The sequence below is a fragment of the Aulonocara stuartgranti genome (assembly GCF_965226115.1).
Source record: "Aulonocara stuartgranti genome assembly, chromosome: 5".
In the NCBI taxonomy this organism is placed as follows: domain Eukaryota; kingdom Metazoa; phylum Chordata; class Actinopteri; order Cichliformes; family Cichlidae; genus Aulonocara; species Aulonocara stuartgranti.
In genome coordinates this window covers 36,219,942-36,239,205 of record NC_138943.1, presented here as the reverse complement: position 1 = coordinate 36,239,205, position 19,264 = coordinate 36,219,942, and the positions used below count along the sequence as shown (strand labels likewise).

General features: G+C 39.8%; 2 protein-coding genes across 5 annotated transcripts in view; one reads left to right on the top strand and one right to left on the bottom strand.

Moving 5' to 3' along the window:
- Positions 1-5,683: 5,683 nt before the first annotated feature.
- The window catches only part of znf831 (zinc finger protein 831), a 25,124-nt gene continuing 11,543 nt past the window's right edge, over positions 5,684-19,264 (bottom strand). For all 4 annotated transcript variants that reach the window (XM_082532952.1, XM_082532951.1, XM_082532953.1 and 1 more), the window contains 2 exons: positions 17,374-17,645; positions 5,684-8,799 (listed from right to left, as the gene is read on the bottom strand). In XM_082532952.1, coding sequence (XP_082389078.1) covers positions 7,951-8,799; positions 17,374-17,645 — 1,121 coding nt within the window. In that variant the 3' untranslated portion in view covers positions 5,684-7,950. The remainder of the gene's footprint in view (positions 8,800-17,373; positions 17,646-19,264) is intronic.
- cstf1 (cleavage stimulation factor, 3' pre-RNA, subunit 1) overlaps positions 14,299-19,264 on the top strand; it is a 27,300-nt gene continuing 22,334 nt past the window's right edge. Inside the window, exon 1 of the mRNA XM_082532958.1 lies at positions 14,299-14,570. The gene's annotated coding sequence lies outside the window, so the exon portion shown is untranslated. The remainder of the gene's footprint in view (positions 14,571-19,264) is intronic.

Here is a 19,264-nt window from a genome sequence, read left to right as displayed (position 1 = left end):
CAATAAAAACAGAAACACACAAATCAGGTAAACAGGCACACCAACAAAAAGCAAAGGAGAGACAAAACTTTAAATACACTGAGGGCTAATAAGGGGGTTGAGACACAGCTGTGAAAAACAAGGTACAGACGAATCAATGGAAATAAGATGAAGGAAGTCAAACTGAAAACAGATACAAGAGACAAAGGCCTCCTAAAACAAAACAGTAAGTCACATAACATGGAAATAACTTACATAGAGTAACAATTATGAGAAAGAAAAGGTTTTCACAATAAAATAAACACAAGGAATCAACATAACTACAGCACAAACAAAAAACCCATTTCTAAAATATCAACAAGTCGAATCCTTATGGAAATAAACAGAACATCGTAGATAGTGGCTTTGCCTCTTGGTGTCGTTCAGCCACATAACAAAGCTGGTTAGGTTTAGAAAGATCAGAGTCTGGGATCAGTTGGAAGACCTGTGATGAGATAGTTAGAAAAAAGAAAAAAACACTGATTCATTTGGGCCTTTCATCACCCTAAACTCCTCACTCGACTCTCTCCTGACTGTATAGACATAAAACTTACCTTATACTTTCCCCTTTGTGTAAAGGGGAAAGTATAAGGTCTTTTACAGCACCTCCACAGTGCTGTAAAAGACTGTAGAGGTGCACTGCAGGTTATTGCAAACACTTGAGTAGAGTTGTTGCTGCAAAGGCTCGCCAAACAGTTATTAGGTTTTAGGAGGCGATCGCTTTTTCACACAGGACCATGTAGGTTTGGATATTTTGCCTCTTAATAAGAAGCATGGCATGACACAGCTTGCACACTGGCATTATTTTCACCTTGCACAGCCCTCTGTGTTGGTATCTGTATAGGCTCTCTAATGGACAAATATGCTAATTTGAAATAAACTAAGCACAAATACTGTGTGGGGAAGTTTATCAGTTATGTCTGTGGACAGATTTTTATCAGCAACATAACAACACAAGGTCACCAAACTTTCAACATTCAGATGAGATCAAAAAGCAGCTTAAGTTTGACGAAAGGTCTGTCTGTAGACAGATCGCAGAGAGAACCCATATGGAAAAGATAAATATAAATCTTATAAAGTTTCTGTCTTGTGTGAAACTTGTATGAAAAGCATATAAGAGTGAAAACAGATATAAGATCCCCTGAAAAATTATATAATGAAACTTGTATGTTTTGGATATTTACTAAAACAATATATGAAAGTAATGAGAAAGTGGCCACTTTCATGAGTAAATCATATAAGTTTTTACTATTTCTTTTCCATATGAGAAGACACTGAACAATCATCATTACGGTCAACGTGAAATAAATGTTGGATCAGTGTTAACAAACTGATGAAACCTGGGACTGGTTAATAACCAAGAGTGCAAAAGTGATTAACGTTAGAGTTCATGTTGATTGACAACATCTTTGTCCTAAAATAGTTTCAGCTATCGTTTGCTATCTGTCATGCTCCCTGTGCCTCCCTGGCCAGCCCAGTGTGGCCACAAGTGTTTGTTGTTTTACTCTCTGTCTGCTGCCCTCGCCTTGCTCTCTCTCTCCTACCTGTCTGCCTGGGCGGAGCTCTGATTGGGCTCCCGCCCTTGGCCCATGCACCTGCAGCTGATGTCCGGTGATTTGCAGCTCTTCTTAAGGCAGGGGCTCTGAGCTACTCGTCGCTGGAATATTGAGTAACTCTCGTTAGCGTTGCCTGGCTTCATTGCGATTCTGTTGTTCCCGTGCTTGCCTTTGACTTACCCTCGTCTGTGTAAATAGGTTTACCTGGATCAGCCCTTTTGTGACCCCTGGACCCCGTGAGTGTGAGTGGGCTGCTTGTGTGGAGATTGTTTGGACAAGGAGCGGAGCAAGTGCGAAGAAGTGTGTTTCCCCAGCCTATTGATCCCCGGGACCCTGGTGTTTCCCCCCCTTCACGTGTACATAGCGCACCAGTGTGATTAATAAAGTATTGTTGAACCGTGCTTTCTCAGTCTGCGCCTGAGTCCGTTCCACCACCGTGACACCATCTGGGTTTATTTTTTTATCAGCACAACAATGTAAACACAGTGTCAGCACAACTATGCCAAGTTCAAAGATGAGTTACAGATCAGTGTGGTGGTGACAATGAGTTCTTAGTCCACACCCTTGGAGTGTGACCCAAATACTTTTATGGAAGATAGCTTCAAGTAAAAATGATGTTATCACAATGTTCATTTACATTTTTAACAAATTAAAATTAAAACACAAGTACCTGCAGGTGGTGAGACTAACATGTTATTTTAACTGTATAAAAGCGCACAAAAAGGACAATTACACAGTTATCTACGGTGTTGTTTTGTTTACAAGTTCATTTTTAAGCATTACAGCTGTCATCAGTTTGCAGTTATTATGAAACCCATAAATCAATACAAAATTTAATGTTAATATCAGTAATCAACCTACGCAGATGATGATTTAGTTTAATTAGACTCAACCCTTCTGTTGTTCTGTTTTTTATTTACAGACCTGCTGACAGAAGCTGTCATAACCATAATCTGTGCCAAACATCACATGATTAGCGTCCAAGTCTGGAAACATCTGTGTGTCAGTATAAGGTCACACTCACAGCGCCACGTAGTGACTTGGCGATACACATTTGATGTACATGACATTTCATTTGACATATAAGTACTGTGTCTTCTTTGACGCAGCCTAGAGGAAGTAATAAGGAACTATTATACTATATATACTATACAGGGAGTGCAGAATTATTAGGCAAGTTGTATTTTTGAGGAATAATGTTATTATTGAACAACAACCATGTTCTCAATGAACCCAAAAAACTCATTAATATCAAAGCTGAATGTTTTTGGAAGTAGTTTTTAGTTTGTTTTTAGTTTTAGCTATTTTAGGGGGATATCTGTGTGTGCAGGTGACTATTACTGTGCATAATTATTAGGCAACTTAACAAAAACAAATATATACCCATTTCAATTATTTATTTTTACCAGTGACACCAATATAACATCTCCACATTCACAAATATACATTTCTGACATTCAAAAACAAAACAAAAACAAATCAGCGACCAATATAGCCACCTTTCTTTGCAAGGACACTCAAAAGCCTGCCATCCATGGATTCTGTCAGTGTTTTGATCTGTTCACCATCAACATTGCGTGCAGCAGCAACCACAGCCTCCCAGACACTGTTCAGAGAGGTGTACTGTTTTCCCTCCTTGTAAATCTCACATTTGATGATGGACCACAGGTTCTCAATGGGGTCCAGATCAGGTGAACAAGGAGGCCATGTCATTAGTTTTTCTTCTTTTATACCCTTTCTTGCCAGCCACGCTGTGGAGTACTTGGACGCGTGTGATGGAGCATTGTCCTGCATGAAAATCATGTTTTTCTTGAAGGATGCAGACTTCTTCCTGTACCACTGCTTGAAGAAGGTGTCTTCCAGAAACTGGCAGTAGGACTGGGAGTTGAGCTTGACTCCATCCTCAACCCGAAAAGGCCCCACAAGCTCATCTTTGATGATACCAGCCCAAACCAGTACTCCACCTCCACCTTGCTGGCGTCTGAGTCGGACTGGAGCTCTCTGCCCTTTACCAATCCAGCCACGGGCCCATCCATCTGGCCCATCAAGACTCACTCTCATTTCATCAGTCCATAAAACCTTAGAAAAACCAGTCTTGAGATATTTCTTGGCCCAGTCTTGACGTTTCAGCTTGTGTGTCTTGTTCAGTGGTGGTCGTCTTTCAGCCTTTCTTACCTTGGCCATGTCTCTGAGTATTGCACACCTTGTGCTTTTGGGCACGCCAGTGATGTTGCAGCTCTGAAATATGGCCAAACTGGTGGCAAGTGGCATCTTGGCAGCTGCACGCTTGACTTTTCTCAGTTCATGGGCAGTTATTTTGCGCCTTGGTTTTTCCACACGCTTCTTGCGACCCTGTTGACTATTTTGAATGAAACGCTTGATTGTTCGATGATCACGCTTCAGAAGCTTTGCAATTTTGAGACTGCTGCATCCCTCTGCAAGATATCTCACTATTTTTGACTTTTCTGAGCCTGTCAAGTCCTTCTTTTGACCCATTTTGCCAAAGGAAAGGACGTTGCCTAATAATTATGCACACCTGATATAGGGTGTTGATGTCATTAGACCACACCCCTTCTCATTACAGAGATGCACATCACCTAATATGCTTAATTGGTAGTAGGCTTTCCAGCCTATACAGCTTGGAGTAAGACAACATGCATGAAGAGGATGATGTGGACAAAATACTCATTTGCCTAATAATTCTGCACTCCCTGTATATGTCCAACAGTCTGATTAGTCCCTCAGCTGCAGCATGCAGCACATCTCAACGGATTGAAAGGTGCAAGGCCCCTATAATTACTGCTCGTATTTTTAATTGCTATTATTATTATTGCTGCAGTATGAAATGTCACATTTCAAAAGCAGCAATGTTAATGCATGATTAGCACACCTTCCAGATGTGTAGCCAGTCTATTATTTTAGTTAAAGACACTCTGATGAACAAGCTAAACAATTTTTTAAAATTATTAATTGAAATGTATCATATTTATTTATTGTTTATTTGTACAGTTTAACTGTCAACAGCCATCTTAACAGTTAGCTAAATTGTTTTTCAATCTTCCACTGCAGAAGTTCCCATTTCTTATTGTACTCAAAGAAATTCAAAGTAGAGATCTGAGAATGCCCTTCTGGTTAAGGTGTTGAATGATGTCGTAGATAAGCAGGAACGTCCATGGTAGACTTCAGGACTCAACTGACAAGCAGCAGCTCTAACAAATGATTTATGGTGAGATTGTGATGGTGTGTGACAACTCACATTAGTGAGGAGCTGAAAACGACTGATTGTGGTTCAGTGTAATATTCACTGTGTCTTTGTTGACTGTAACTAAACAATAACTAAAAATTAAGAAATAATTCACGAGGTTAACTTTCTCACCTCATGCACACTGAGATCATACTGCTTTAAGCAAGCTTCAGCTTCTGTTAATGTTTTGTTAGAATATGTTTCATGCTCGTTGCCCTGCTTCTTACACAGGTTTACTTGTGCAGCTCCATCGGTAAAGTGTCCTATGTGCTATCTGTGCCGTTACTGGATCAGCATTAGTGTTGAAATGGCTGGTGCCGATTGTGCATTAAAAAAGAAGCCTGACCAATCTTTCATAAGGGGGACCATTTACATGAACAAAATAGCTGCATGACTGAGGGATGGGGAAGATGCAAAAAGCACAACACAGCATCTTTAAATCAGTTCGTCTTTGGATGGTGGATCAGTTTTGAATCACAGTTTTTGTTTAATTTGCTACCATGCTGTTTCACATTTTTCTGACTGCGATAGTTGCCAAGAACCGAAGTGTTTACAGCTGTCTGCAACACTTGAATTATAGGACAATCATGATTTATTGGGAAAAAATAAAAGTGAGTGACATTACATTATTACCTCTGGAACTAGAAGTTTCCAAGAAAGAAGACTGCTGATATGCTGGATGCATAAACTAGCAACTGTTAACATGAATTAACAAGCTAATACATGAAGATTTAATTTGATAATAATGTGCTAACACGTGTGTCTGAGTGTGACAGTTATATGCTCGATATAATTACAAAGAAAAAAATGACTGGCCTGATGCAGCTCAGGCTAGAGAGAGCACGCAGTGAAAACAGGAGAAGTATTTGGGGTAAAGTTTCATTTACTTTTTTCAAATAATTGAAATCATCAAACAATATGCAAATAATTGGAGATGAAACAAGAATATAAAATTAGAAAATGAAAACACATTGAGAAATCTGCTTGAAACACGAACAAGGATAGCTTTCCTTTGTGTCAAACCAAACAGGAAACACAACTGAACACAATGTTCCCTCCGTCAGGTGCAAAAGGGGGTTTTTATTATTAACGGGCTGACGAGTGACAAGCGAGTCAGCGTGCAGCCGAGTGCAGATTTATCTACAAAAATGTTACACACATGCACACTTCCTGTCCCAGGTGCCTTATTGTAGATGCTGATTCATTACAAAACCCAGACTAGGAAAAGGGTCACGGCCCTGCAGCCAGTGTCTGTTTTACCTGGGTGAGCTGATTGACAGCAGAGATCAACTTAATAGATACTTGGCAGCATGTGTACATGATTCACACAAGCAGGTGTTGTCTGGGAAAGTTACAAAGTGCAATTTATCAGAGAGAGTCATTGTGGGAAGGTAGACACTAATTATGGCAAAGTTTGTTTGTGTGTCTGTGTATATGTGCATGTGTGAGAGAGCAGAATGGAAGTCGCACAACATTTCTCAGAGGCAGAAGAAAACTCAGTGGCTGGGTTAAGCAAACTGAGTGATAGTTGAGAACTTTCAACTATCGAGTGGCATTAGCAATGACAGCGCTAGGTTCGACTGTACTGGTACAGTGTACCCCCGAGAGGCAGACAAAATGGTTTTGGTCATTTTAATTAGCTTTGGTGTTTTGGTGTACTTAAGCCTGGGTTTGAAGTCTTGCAACTTAATAAATGATTAATGTTGTTTGCAAAAGCATGTTTAGTTATTAATGTATCCACCTACAGCAACTTCTTGTATCAGAAAATGTCTTGTTATTGCTACTAATTTGTCTTTCTGTAAAAAACATCACGTGCACAACAATGATGTAACAATTGTCATAATTGTCACACAATGGTGCAGTGGTTAACAATGTTGCATCACAACAAGAAGGTCCTGGATTAAATCCACTGGCCAGCTGGTGCCTTTCTATGTGGAGTTTGCTTTCATGGTTACTCTGGCTTCCTCTGACAGGCCAAAGACGTGCATCTTAGGTTAACTGGTAATTCTGAATTGGCTGTAGGTGTGGATGTGAATGCTGGTCTCTGTGTGTTATTCCTGTGATAGCCTGATGACCTTTCCACGGATTACCCTACCTCTTGGCCTATCACAACTCACACAGACTCCAGTTTCCCACCATCAGGAACCAGATAAGTGGTTAAGAAAATGCAAGGTTGTGTATTGGCAGTTCCAAATACTATGGAAATATTTTTGGACTTTAAACAGGTCAGACTTTCACTGAGCTTGAAAAGATGTTCCAGCAGCTATGACAGAGCTCAGGAGCTCAAACTGAGGGCAGATGCTACAAAAGAGCTGATTTAACTGTAAAAAGTGTTTCTAATAGCTCACCTGTCTGAGGTGAGGAAAATAATTGTCATACGAGTGAACATGAGTGCAATGGACACTTTGGGGATTCCTATGTGGAGGGTTTGAAGCTGAGGCAACAAAACACATTAAGGACCAATTACATTCATGCAAGTCTAATGAATAACCTCTTATAGTATGACCTGCACCTCAGGTTTGTTTGAGTGCTGGAAAAGCCAGAAGCTCAGAGTTCACTCTCTGTGCAAAAAGAAAGCCTTACTGTGAAGAAGAGAGTTTGAAGCTTCGTCTTGTTTGTTGCGTTTGAACACTCCCCTACTTTTATATCAACTGTAAGATTTCCAAGCAAGCCTGGAGGCCTGTTAATGGCATTGCAGGCTTGCAAGCATGTCGCTACATGTGTTCTGCTGTTGGCAGAGTGGGAAAGAGGAGGAAGAACTCCAGTTATTCTAGACTGTCAGTGTTTTCACATGAATCAACGATGACTATCTCAGTTGTTACTCTGTATTAATAAAGTGACAACAAAGCTAAACACAAATCTGTGCTATTGCGCCATATGTTAGATACTGTGATTGAACTTCCTGTTCAGTCAAATTAAGAGAGTGGTACAAAATTACAGGACTGTAGCATTACTTTACCTTGATGTATGGCCCCATATTGAAATATCGTGACTTTTAATTAAACAAAGCTCTGCCACTGAGTTAACCCAGTCACTGACATTACTTCTGCCTCCTGAGCAACTTAACCTCTGAACAAATATCTACAGCAAATAAAATTAAAATAATAGACTCTATGTATGCTTTACTGTCTGTTAAAGTTCAATGATAAGCTTTCCTTCATCGTCACTGCTGCTCGTGTCTTCTGTATACTCCTGGCAGCTCTGCACAGGCCTCACTCCACTGTTCAGACACTCAGCAGACTGGTAGCCATGAAGTGGGCCAGCCAAGTAAAAAGAATGATATTTGCTGGTAATGTCAGCTCTTCCAGAGTCACTGGCTGTAGTGTCATGCTTCTCGTCAGCGTATAGAAATGGCTTGCATGGAGACCCAGTATCGTGATACATCTTTGATGGTTGGATGTCTCCTCTAGCTCCAGTAACAACTCTACAGGCTTGAGAAACTTGATCGGCATGTGTGGAGGGTAATGTCCCAACATTAGAGTTTTGGTGACCTGTTAAGTTGAACTTCTTACAGCTGCTTATTGTTGTGCTGCTGTTACCTGCAGTGCTATTTCCTTGTTGAATGGTCAGACTGACGCTGGTTTGCTTTTGGTCTGGGACTGAGAAAGTTTGTTGAATAGTGGGCTCAGTTCTTGAAAAAATATGTTGTGTTTGTGATAACTGAGCTCCTGCACTGATATGTCGACTTGAATTGAATTCAGGTAAGACCTGTGTTGGTTGGTTATGAGTGACACCGCTTTGCCAGTTGTGTTGCGAGTGATACGAGTGGTTAATTTCCAGAGGGAGTTTTGGAGAAGTGAAAAGGGTCGTCTGAATGCTGCACGCAGGTATGTTGAGATTACTCGATGTATTCAACGCTTGCTGACAGCTCAGTTGGGGGTATTCAGACATTCCTGAGTGCATCTGGGAAACATGCTGAAGGTGTTCCTCGGGTGGCCAAGGGTTTTTAAAAGAATCATTCTTGACCTTTTGATCTTCTTCCTTTTAATGAGAGAAAAATATGAGGAGTGTTATTACCACTATACCATCAAAACAATGGAATCATTTTATAGCCACTGAACCCTCTCATTATCTTTCTGGATTGCCCAAATACTGCATAGACCTCATGCATACTCACCCCTCAAAGACAGCAGTTTGAGTCATCAGTCAGACTACAAAAGCACAATATAAGTGCTGGTTCAATTCCAAGAGTTCTTTTGTTCAGCACAGCCTACCCAAATGTATTTATTCATTTTAACCACTTCAGTCAACTGACCACAACTTGTAACACATTCAGAAATTTAAAAACATGTCTATATACACGTGATTTTTTTTAATTATTTAATAAAATACAGGAATATAACTTCAATTAATTTTGATTCTGTAGCTCATAACATTTATTCAAACTTCAAAATTTATTCAAACTTGGACAGAGAAGCATGTACATAAACAACTACCATGGTCATGCACACACACAACTGTCGTAAAATGATCTTACAGGAAAATCCAGTTGTCGACATGGGCTAGTCTAGTATCCTGCCAGTGTATTAAGTATTTACAGCAATTTTTAATTTCTATTTTTATGACCCAGCAGTGTTTGGATATTGATCTTCTCTGGATATACCACCCCCATTACCATTATCACTCAAACCACTGAGCTTGTAGTGGTACTGCCGCAGTAATCCCAGGAACACTTGGGTATAAAAATAAATAATGCATATAGAGAACGCTCCACCCAACTGAGGTGCAGTAGGGTGTTGTGAGTGAGAGGTCCTGGATGAATAAGTACAACATGATGGCCATAACTGGACAAACAAAGGCCAAGATGGCAATGCCAAGAACCAGTTAACATCACAAAGGCAGACATACAATGAAGAGGTGGACAGCGCTAGGATCTGACACGATCCATTCTGGCTGAACACGCTAACAGCACTCTATGATTACCTGGCAGCACAAATAAATGGGCTGATAACAGCAAGTACTCATCCAGACTGGCTAACATGGGCCAGAACAATTCTGATCACATAGGATCAACACAAGACACCATCAAACTACGGACAGATTAACTTCCTCTGCACAACATGGAAGCTCCTCTCAGGCATCATAACAACCAACCGGAGTGCGCACATGGGTGAGTGCATAAGCATAGCTCAGAAGGGCATTGGAAATAACACCAGAGAGTCAAAGCACCAACTACCGGTGGATAGAGCTGCACACCAGAACTTTAAGACCAGCAGACCAACCTGAGCACCACATGGACTGACTAGAAGAAAGTCTTTAACTCAATGCTCCGAACATGGATACTGGACGTGGCTAATAGTGCACTGAAAACATTCATTGGGAACTCAGTGGGATTGTGGAACACTAGAGAGGCCAGCTCCAAGACAGTCGCACAAGTCATCACCAAGTGCAGAATATACCCACGCGATGGAGAGTCTGTACTGCTGTTCAGGATATGGATCGACCCCCTGAACCAGTTCCTCACTACCAGTGGATACAGATATAGATTCAGGAGTGGACCGACCATCAGCCACATCCTGTCCCTGCTGGATATCAAGCTGTATGCCAGGCACAAGCAACACATCAACTGACTGATCCACCTCACCAAGATTTACAGCAAGGACATAGACATGTCATTGTGATTGGATAAGTGTGGCCAAATGGTTGCAAAAAGAGGAAAGATCTAGACTGAATGTCAGAAGGTAGAATAGCCAAGATACAGGAAAGCTACAAGTACCTGGGTATTCCACAGACCAATAAGAATCATGGCGAACGTGTGTGTGAAGGTTCTCAGTCATCCAGGTCATCATAGTCTAAGGAGCTTGGAAAGAGAAGTGCCTGGACTTCTTCAAGTTTCCTTGAAGACGTTTCACGTCTCATCCGAGAAGCTTCTTCAGTTCTAAGAGCAATTGGTGGAGAGTCCCAGATTTACACCAGCCGCCTTAGCACCCACTCACATCCTGGGCTATTTGACCTCAGTAAGTCACATGTTGGGCTAGGTTTCACAATGGGTTCACTTGGGGACACTCCCATAGGGAAGAAGCTTTTCGGATTCAAGGTGAAATGTCTTGAAGGAAGCTTAAAGAATTCCAGATGCTTTTCTTTCCAAGCTCCTTAGACCATGGCAAACATGCAAAAAGGGCAGCCACAGCCAAATTCCTCCAGAAGGCAAGGGGGATGCTGAGAAGCCATCAATACATACACCCTCCTGGTCATCAGATATCTAGCTGGAATAATAAGCTAGCCAAAAGACGACACTGATAATTCATAAATCCCCAACACCCTTTGCACCACATGCTGGACATGCAGCTGTAACACTTTCTGGAACATCTGTATCAACATTACTGCACTCAACATTCACTGATACCAACACACTTTGATTTGTAATTGTATTGCCTGGAGCCAACTTAATACAAATGAGGAGTGAACAACCTAATTGCTAAAGAATACCGTGCATTGCTTTTTACATAGACAAGGAATGTGAAGTGAGATGACTGTCGTTGTGATTCGACCCTGTACAAATACATTTGAACTGAAACTTAATTGAATGAAAATGGTGGATCTTGTTGACATTTTGCATAAAGGTTGATGTGACCCACTTCTAAATACTATTGAATTTGATAGAGACCTGCTGTGACAAAGACTCTCCTTTATAATAAGACTTGAAGTTCGAAATCCAGAAGAAGTATTACTGCCATAAAAATCTCTTGTAATTGCTGTCAGCTGCCTAATTCTAGTATTAACATACTGCGGAATTGAATTTATTGCTGTTGCTTCAAGTGCAAATGCCCCATAAATTCTCACAAAATATTTGCCCCTGTGTGTGGCTTGGTAGTATACACTTTTTTGTTCAGTATATTTATAAATCTTTTTTTTCTTGCACCACTCTCTTCTGTGTTGTGACACATCTTGGGAGGTTTTATATTTATGGTGCTGCAAATATTTCATAAGAATGAAAGAACACAAATTCTGGCTTGGCTGTTGTGCTTTGTTTGGTAAATGTGTTAAAAAATGAAAAACAATCATGTGATGTAACAACCCAGTGTGCCTCAAACCTGCTTTTATATGATCCCCAAATAAGGACGGCCTTATTGCACCAGGGATTTGTGGCAAACTTTAGTAGATAAAGAATAAATTAAAATGGTAAAAAGTATTGCAAAAGACTGCTGGATTGGAAAGGATTGTGCACAGTGTGAGTGTTTTTAGTGTGTAGATTTGGGTGGTGACTTTGTTTTGAGAGGGTTTATATTCAAACAGCAGAGGAAGAATCACCTACCTCACGCTCTTTGGTAAAATAAGAATACAGCAATAATAAGTAAATAAATAAGTATCCAAAATAATGTTTGGTACAGAACAAGAACAAGCTTTGTTCATGTGTCTGAGTCAATGTGGGAAAGGCTGTTTGCCTTTGCAGATTACCCACATATATATAACCAGTGTTGGTCAAGTTACTTGAAAAAAGTAATCAGTAACTAATTACCGATTACTCCCCCAAAAAGTAATCCCGTTACTTTACTGATTACTTATTTTCAAGAGTAATTAATTACTTAGTTACTTAGTTACTTTTTAAAAACACGATTTACAACCTGAATAGGTGATAAAGCGATAGATCTTTCAGCCCAATTCTACTTTTTCTGCATAATCCATCATACAAAATGTAATCAGATGGAAAAGTCTCTTTTTTTAAACTTGTTTTATCAGTTTTAACCTTTTAACTTTATGCATCAAGCAAAAATTTAATTATATGCAACATTCTCTGACTGGAAGAAATTAGTTTAACATTTAAACCTATTTTCTGCACATTCCAGCTCATAAAATAAAATATTTTTTGTGTTTACACTCACTCTTTCAAATAGATGCAAGTAAAACACAGCAGAAAATAAATAAAGTCAAAGACTCAGCGGTCCTGTTGCTCTATTTTCACCTGTAAAGCAGGACTGCGGTAGGCGGAGGTTTACCCTGGTGCAGGTGTGCCGCGGTCAGTGGAAGAATCAGCGAGTTTCTCTGTGAGTTTCCCAACACGTCGTTGCGCACTCGGTGCTTGCTCGGAAGTTTAGGGGTTTTTTTCGCTGTAAAAAGAAGTTTTCTTCCCACGCACGATGGACGCTAATGTTTTTGTCACTTTTTATGGAATCAAACTCAACGTAAGATCAGTACTTCCACGCTTTAAACGCTGCACGCTCATACTCTCTCCTGCACTCGATATATGATCCACTGTTGATCTGCACACAGTTGTTGTCACTAACGGGGCACTCGCTTACCTCACTGTTGTGAGACATTCTCGCAAAAAATCACGGTTTTAGTAACGCAGTAACGCAGCGTTCCTACGGGAAAGTAACGTAATCTAATTACCTTTTTTGCAATAGTAATCCCTTACTTTACTCGTTACCTGAAAAAAGTAATCAGATTACAATAACGCGTTACAAGTAACGCATTACTGCCCATCTCTGTATATAACAATTGTGAACTGTCGTATTAAACATTAAATAATGAGGTCACACAAATAGGAGCACTGTTAGTGAAGTTACTCGAAAAAAGTAATTAGTTACTAAATACTGGTTACTTCTCCAAAAAGTAATTCCGTTACTTTACGGATTACTTATTTTCAAAAGCAAGTAATTACTTAGTTACTTTTTTAAAACTTGATACACAAACTGAATAAGTAATAAAGCAACAGACCTTTCAGCCCAATTCAATTTTTTCTGCATAATCCATCATATAAAACTGAATCAAATGAAAAAGTCTTTTTTTAAAACTTGTTTTATTAGTTTTAATCTTTTAACTTCATGTGCATTGCATCAACAAAAAATTTAATTATATGCAAGAAGAAATTCTTTAACATTTAAACCTATTTCCTGCAGATTCCAGCTTATAAAATAAAATAAAGTTCTGTGTTTACACTCTTTCAAATAGATGCAAGTAAAACACAGCAAAAAATAAATAAAAGATTGAGCAGCACTGAGTCCTGTCGCTCTTAAATCTATTTTCACCTGTTTAGCAGGAGTGGGGCGGGTGGAGGTTTGCCCGGTGCCACAGCGTTCATGTCAGTGGGAGGATCCGGGGGTTTCTCAGTGAATGTCACATTCCCGTGGCAGCGTGCTCGGTGCTCGCTCAGACTTGAAGTTTAAGTTTTCACTGTAGAAAGATATTTTCTTCCCACGCAGAGTGAACAGCAGACGCTAATGTTTTTGGCACTTTTTACAGACTCAAACTTAAAGTAATGTGAGTACTTCCAAGCTTTAAACGCTGCATGGTCGTACTCTCTCCTGCACACCATATTATCCATCGTTGATCTGCACACGTCTGTTGCTGCCACGGACGTCGCACGCTCGTACGTCATTGTCATGAGACACTCTTGCCAAAAAAATCACGGTTTAGTAACGTAGCGTGCTTATGGGAAAGTAACAGTAATCTAATTACTTTTTTTTTGCAAAGTAACCCCTTACTTTACTTGTTACTTGAAAAACATTACAGTAACGCGTTACTGCACATGTGTGTATGTAAATCTTATAAACTAAAAACATCCCATTTCTATTATGTCAGTGACAACATTCCTTACATGGTCTTCTTCATCATTTATCCTCACAAAGAAAAGCAGTGATACAACAACAAATTTTAAAACAGCCCATCTTGAAATATTAGAGAAGCCAGCTCCATGAGCCTTTAACCACTGCCCCTGTCTGAGGAAGTAACAAGGCTACTGCAGAAGTGCAGCCTCAGCAGCTGATGGATTTAGAACCAGCTCTACAGTGGCTGAGGAGGCGATAGAACAGGTATGATAAACTGATTATATCATTATCAGTGCTATGATTTATCAATATTGTACCTACCCTATAAGAGTTTTGCATAGACTAATGTAATGAGCAGAGGTGGGACCAAGTCATTGTTTTGCAAGTCTCAAGTAAGTCTCAAGTCTTTATCCTCAAGTCTCAAGTCAAGTCTCAAGTAATGTCAGGCAAGTCAGAGTCGAGTCTCAAGTCACTGGTGTAAAAGTCCGAGTCAAGTCACAAGTCTGAAACTTTGAATTTCAAGTCCTTTCGAGTCTTTAAAAAAAACAAACGAAAAAATAATGTTGCAGTTATGCTAAATGTAAATATTAGACCATGTAATTTTAAAATCTGTGTTTTTCTCAACACATACAAAATAGTGAACTTAGAAAATATACACAAATTGTGAAATTGCACCTCTTTAAAATGCAGCTCAATTAAACTTAGCTCCAAGAATAATTTTCACCGACAGTTCTGAGATAAGCTGCATGTTATTCTTGGATGCGGTTGTAGGACCAGCTTTAAAATCGCATGACAAAAATATCGTACACATTAAAAAAAACTGCATCACCAACGTAGCCTGGAAAACATTTGCTAGTTAGATGAAGTCAGCTATCTCATCGTAGCATATTTATATGCATATTTATAATTATACGGTTCTTGGAGTGAGTGCATACACTCATGAAGTTTAGTAACTTCCGGTCACTGCAACAAGCCCAGGTACAGTTTACCGACGGATGGGTGCAGGACCTTGAAATGCACCGTGTAGAACGAAAGACCATCGTACGTATCATAAGTTTACCAGTCTCACAAATCGTCTTCATAAATACACATTCATTAACCGTTTATTAATAGGACCTTTGAGCTCAACGGTAATTAATTAGTAGTGGAAATAATTTCTGGTAGCATCACAGAAATGTAGCAGTGACAATAATATTGTATGCTGTAATCGTACTGGGCAATTAGTGATACAAAAATCCTGTTTTATCCTGTGAATAAAAGTATATGTTTTTGGTCAATGTACCATAATAACAGAAGCGAAACGCAATATTGTGTCAGGACAATTCACTATTTATGCACAATAAATAAAGGAGCATAGCGCGACAATTTCTGTTCAGCGCCAGACTTACTTGTAACCTATATCACCAATTATGTTATGAAAATGACGTATTAACTACTAAAAAACACTGACCTTTGTGTAAATGCTTGGAGCAGACTAACCTGTGAGCTGGAGTGTTCTGGGACGTTATATTTGGTCTTTGAATGGCTGCAATCCAGTCGCCTCTTTGTTACTTCGGAAACATGGTTTGAACAATTTCTCTTCAACGACGTAATCCGATAACAACCGATCTCTTTACCCGTCGGCTTCCCGTGGCTGTCATGCGACCGGCTATTGCAGTTAATAATACAACAGCTTCTTGACATTTTTGTGTTTCTTTTTATCGCTGTGTAACTGATTTTAATTGAAAGCCTGCGTGCGCTAGTACCGCTTGCCACGAGTTCCCAGAATCCTTTGCGGTTCTACCCGTGAATGACGTCACATTTTCAATCTCCATATAATATGCATGTTAAATTTTATATTTGGGGTAAAATATCAAGTCTTTTCAAGTAAACCGGTTCAAGTCCAATTCAAGTCCCAAGTCATTGGTGTAAAAGTCCAAGTCAAGTCACAAGTCTTAGAACATTTTTTCAAGTCAAGTCTAAAGTCATAAAATTAATGACTCGAGTCTGACTCGAGTCCAAGTCATGTGACTCGAGTCCACACCTCTGGTAATGAGACTAATAATCCAAGTCATGGTGTTTTCATTATTCTGTCTAAAGGGACTAAAACCAGTGTAGCTAAAGCCAGAGAGATGAGCTCCTGGGGATACGTTTAGTTAACCTCTTACCTCAACGGTTCTAGCATTAGGCTTTTGTTTTAGCCACGTGTTAAACAGGACATGTTTGAAGAATAAGACTCTGTATTTAAATAAAGTCTGATGATTTGTTTTGGAATTTCTGCAATTCCAGATTTTTCAGCCGGGTGTTCCAAACAGACTGAGGGTCTCTAAAACTAAATCCTAATCCTGACTCTACATTTGAAATGAGAGATGTTAAAAGCTTAATAACCTTGCAGCAAAGTGCAAATTAGAGAGAATACAGTGGGGTCAACTCCAGGACTGTTAAATTCTGATTTGATCCTTGTCATCTTATTTTCCTAACTCATTGTGCATGCTGGTGACGGCTGGAGAGAAAGGTTAGTGATAGTTGTGCTGTTTACCATCTCTAACTGTAACTTCCTGCTTCCTCTCTCTGTCTTGTGTTACGTGGTTTTATACTTTTATGTTTTTCATTTTTCTATTTTCCAGCTTGGCTTTTTTACTAAGAGCTTGAATTAATTAACTAATCCAATAAAACTGACTCAACTTTAGAAGTCTAAACATTCAAATTCTCCTGAGTTTGAGTTTGATAGTTTTTATTTCCTTTGCAGATACAAGTCTTTTATATGTAAACTCTTAAACATTCAGTTCCCAAAATGCAGGTCATCAGGTACGTTTTTTAGAAGCAAGAGTACGGTACATTTCAATAACCTCTCATGCATTTATTAGCGTGAGAGGTTATTATTTATTATTTATTAGCGTTTCATTTTCGGAAAACTGTAAATTTTATATAAAACTTGGATGTTGGGGTTTAAGCGGCTCTGAGGCTTTGCTTTTGTTGTGTTGTAATTGTTCTTGTAAATCAGCATGTGTGTTGTAAACACTAAGACCACATGAAAAAAAGAACTGTATAGTAAACACGGATCCTGATTAGATGCACTCTCTCTCACCTCTGCCTTTGATAAAACTGTGGATCTGCAGTCTGACTCGGCCCACAGTCCTGGAGCTTTGTCTGCTTTGATTCCTCTGTTCTCCTCCTCCTCTCCCGTCACCCCACTGTCACCTCGCTCTCCCAGGCATTGGTGGTTTTTCTCTTCAGCCCCTTGGCTCTGCTTCTGCTTCCAGTCTGTGCTGTCTGGCTGCCCGGGAGTCCTTACATGTTCCTGCATCTGCAGCTCCTTCTGGGTTGCACACCTCGCCAGGGAGGCTCCCTCCATAAGCCCTCCAGGAAGAAAAACAAATGAAAAAGCAGTTGTTTTCTTTAGGAACTGAATCCACAGTTTTACTGCTTATCAGTCATTCTGCATTTTTTTCAAGCAGTAGTCAGCCACACATGAACACTGAAGCGGATTGCGTTCACTGTAATTCTTCATATTATTCATGCTGGTTGTTGAAAGAAGCTTTTACTCTGATCTTCCTTCTGGTAGGTATTTAAGTTTATCTGGAGCACACATGAGGCTTCAGATGGGTCGGTTAGACAAAGTATGTATCTACAGTGGTGAGGCAGTAAACAACAGTGGGATTTTATACTAAAGAGGCAAGAATTTTGGAGGATAACAACATGAGTCTGCTACAGCCTGAGTTACATCAGGATAAACTTTGAATGGGATACTGCTTGGAACGATTTGTTCCCTTTTACTTATACTACACAAGAAATGCACAACAAAACATTCTCAAACATTCTTCTTCGACACGTCAGAAGGAACCTAATTTGCAGATACTGTTCTGGCTGCATGCGAATCAGCCACATTAACAGATTTTTTATTAAAAAACAACTTTTATATAAAACCAGGTGAACATAAAGAGGTCCCTGTTCAACATGAAGGGGGAGAGGAAGGGTTACAGCAAGTGAAAGCTGGTTCATAAGGGCACCTGAGATTTTACGATGTGAGAAGAAGCATAAATGTGGAAACCAAAGCTCTTTATTCCAGCTAAGTAAAAGCAATAAAACAAGAATTCACTGGGCGATAAAAAGATATTTTTCCAGTGGGCGTGCCCATTCTTGTGCCACACACAGATAAATGTGCACATCTGTTATATGCATTTGAGGATATGACTACAATTGAAATGAAAATGTTTTTAACCTGGCAAGCTCTGTGGTCCACAGCTACCTTTTCTATCAGTGCCACTAGCCTGGTAGAGATGATAACAAACTACAAGAAAATCCTATTAGCGGTAAACAGATGCAGACAGCTACCATGTGTCTGAACCTCTGTGTCAGCGATACAGGACAGGTACAAACCCCTTTACCCAGGAGGCAGTAGCTGGAGGTCAATGAGTGGCAGGCATTTTGTTTATCCTCTGCTCTCTGGGGTGACCTTTAACCCTGTAGCTGTCTGAAATCCCTCAGTCCTTTCATTTAAAAAGCGTGAAAGTATGTGATCAATGCTGCGATGGTGATCAAATGACACTTTCAAACACTGTGGGACACACACGAGTTCTGCATGAAAGCCTGAGAACAGCCCACACGTCACAGCGGAAAAGGACAAAGATGATCAAAAACTGAAGCCATATCGAGTTCTGCTACAGAAACATTTCCAGATGAAACTCCACTGGATTGTTTTCCCTACAATTCAAATCCCTGCTCGCCTAAACATTTGATTCCCAGTAAGTTGTAGGTTTGGGTAATTGTGCGAGCACAGACCAGAGCTCCATATTGCAAATCTGTGAATCTTTAGTGCCACCTAGTGTTGAAAGAGAAAAAATGCAAAAACTGCAATAAAGCATGCGTATGTTCTAGTATTTGTATTTCACCGTATCAGTTCACCTTGTTTTAAAACAATTTGTCAGTTTAAGACTATGTATGACGATACATAACAGAAGGAAGTGGAATATTTTAAC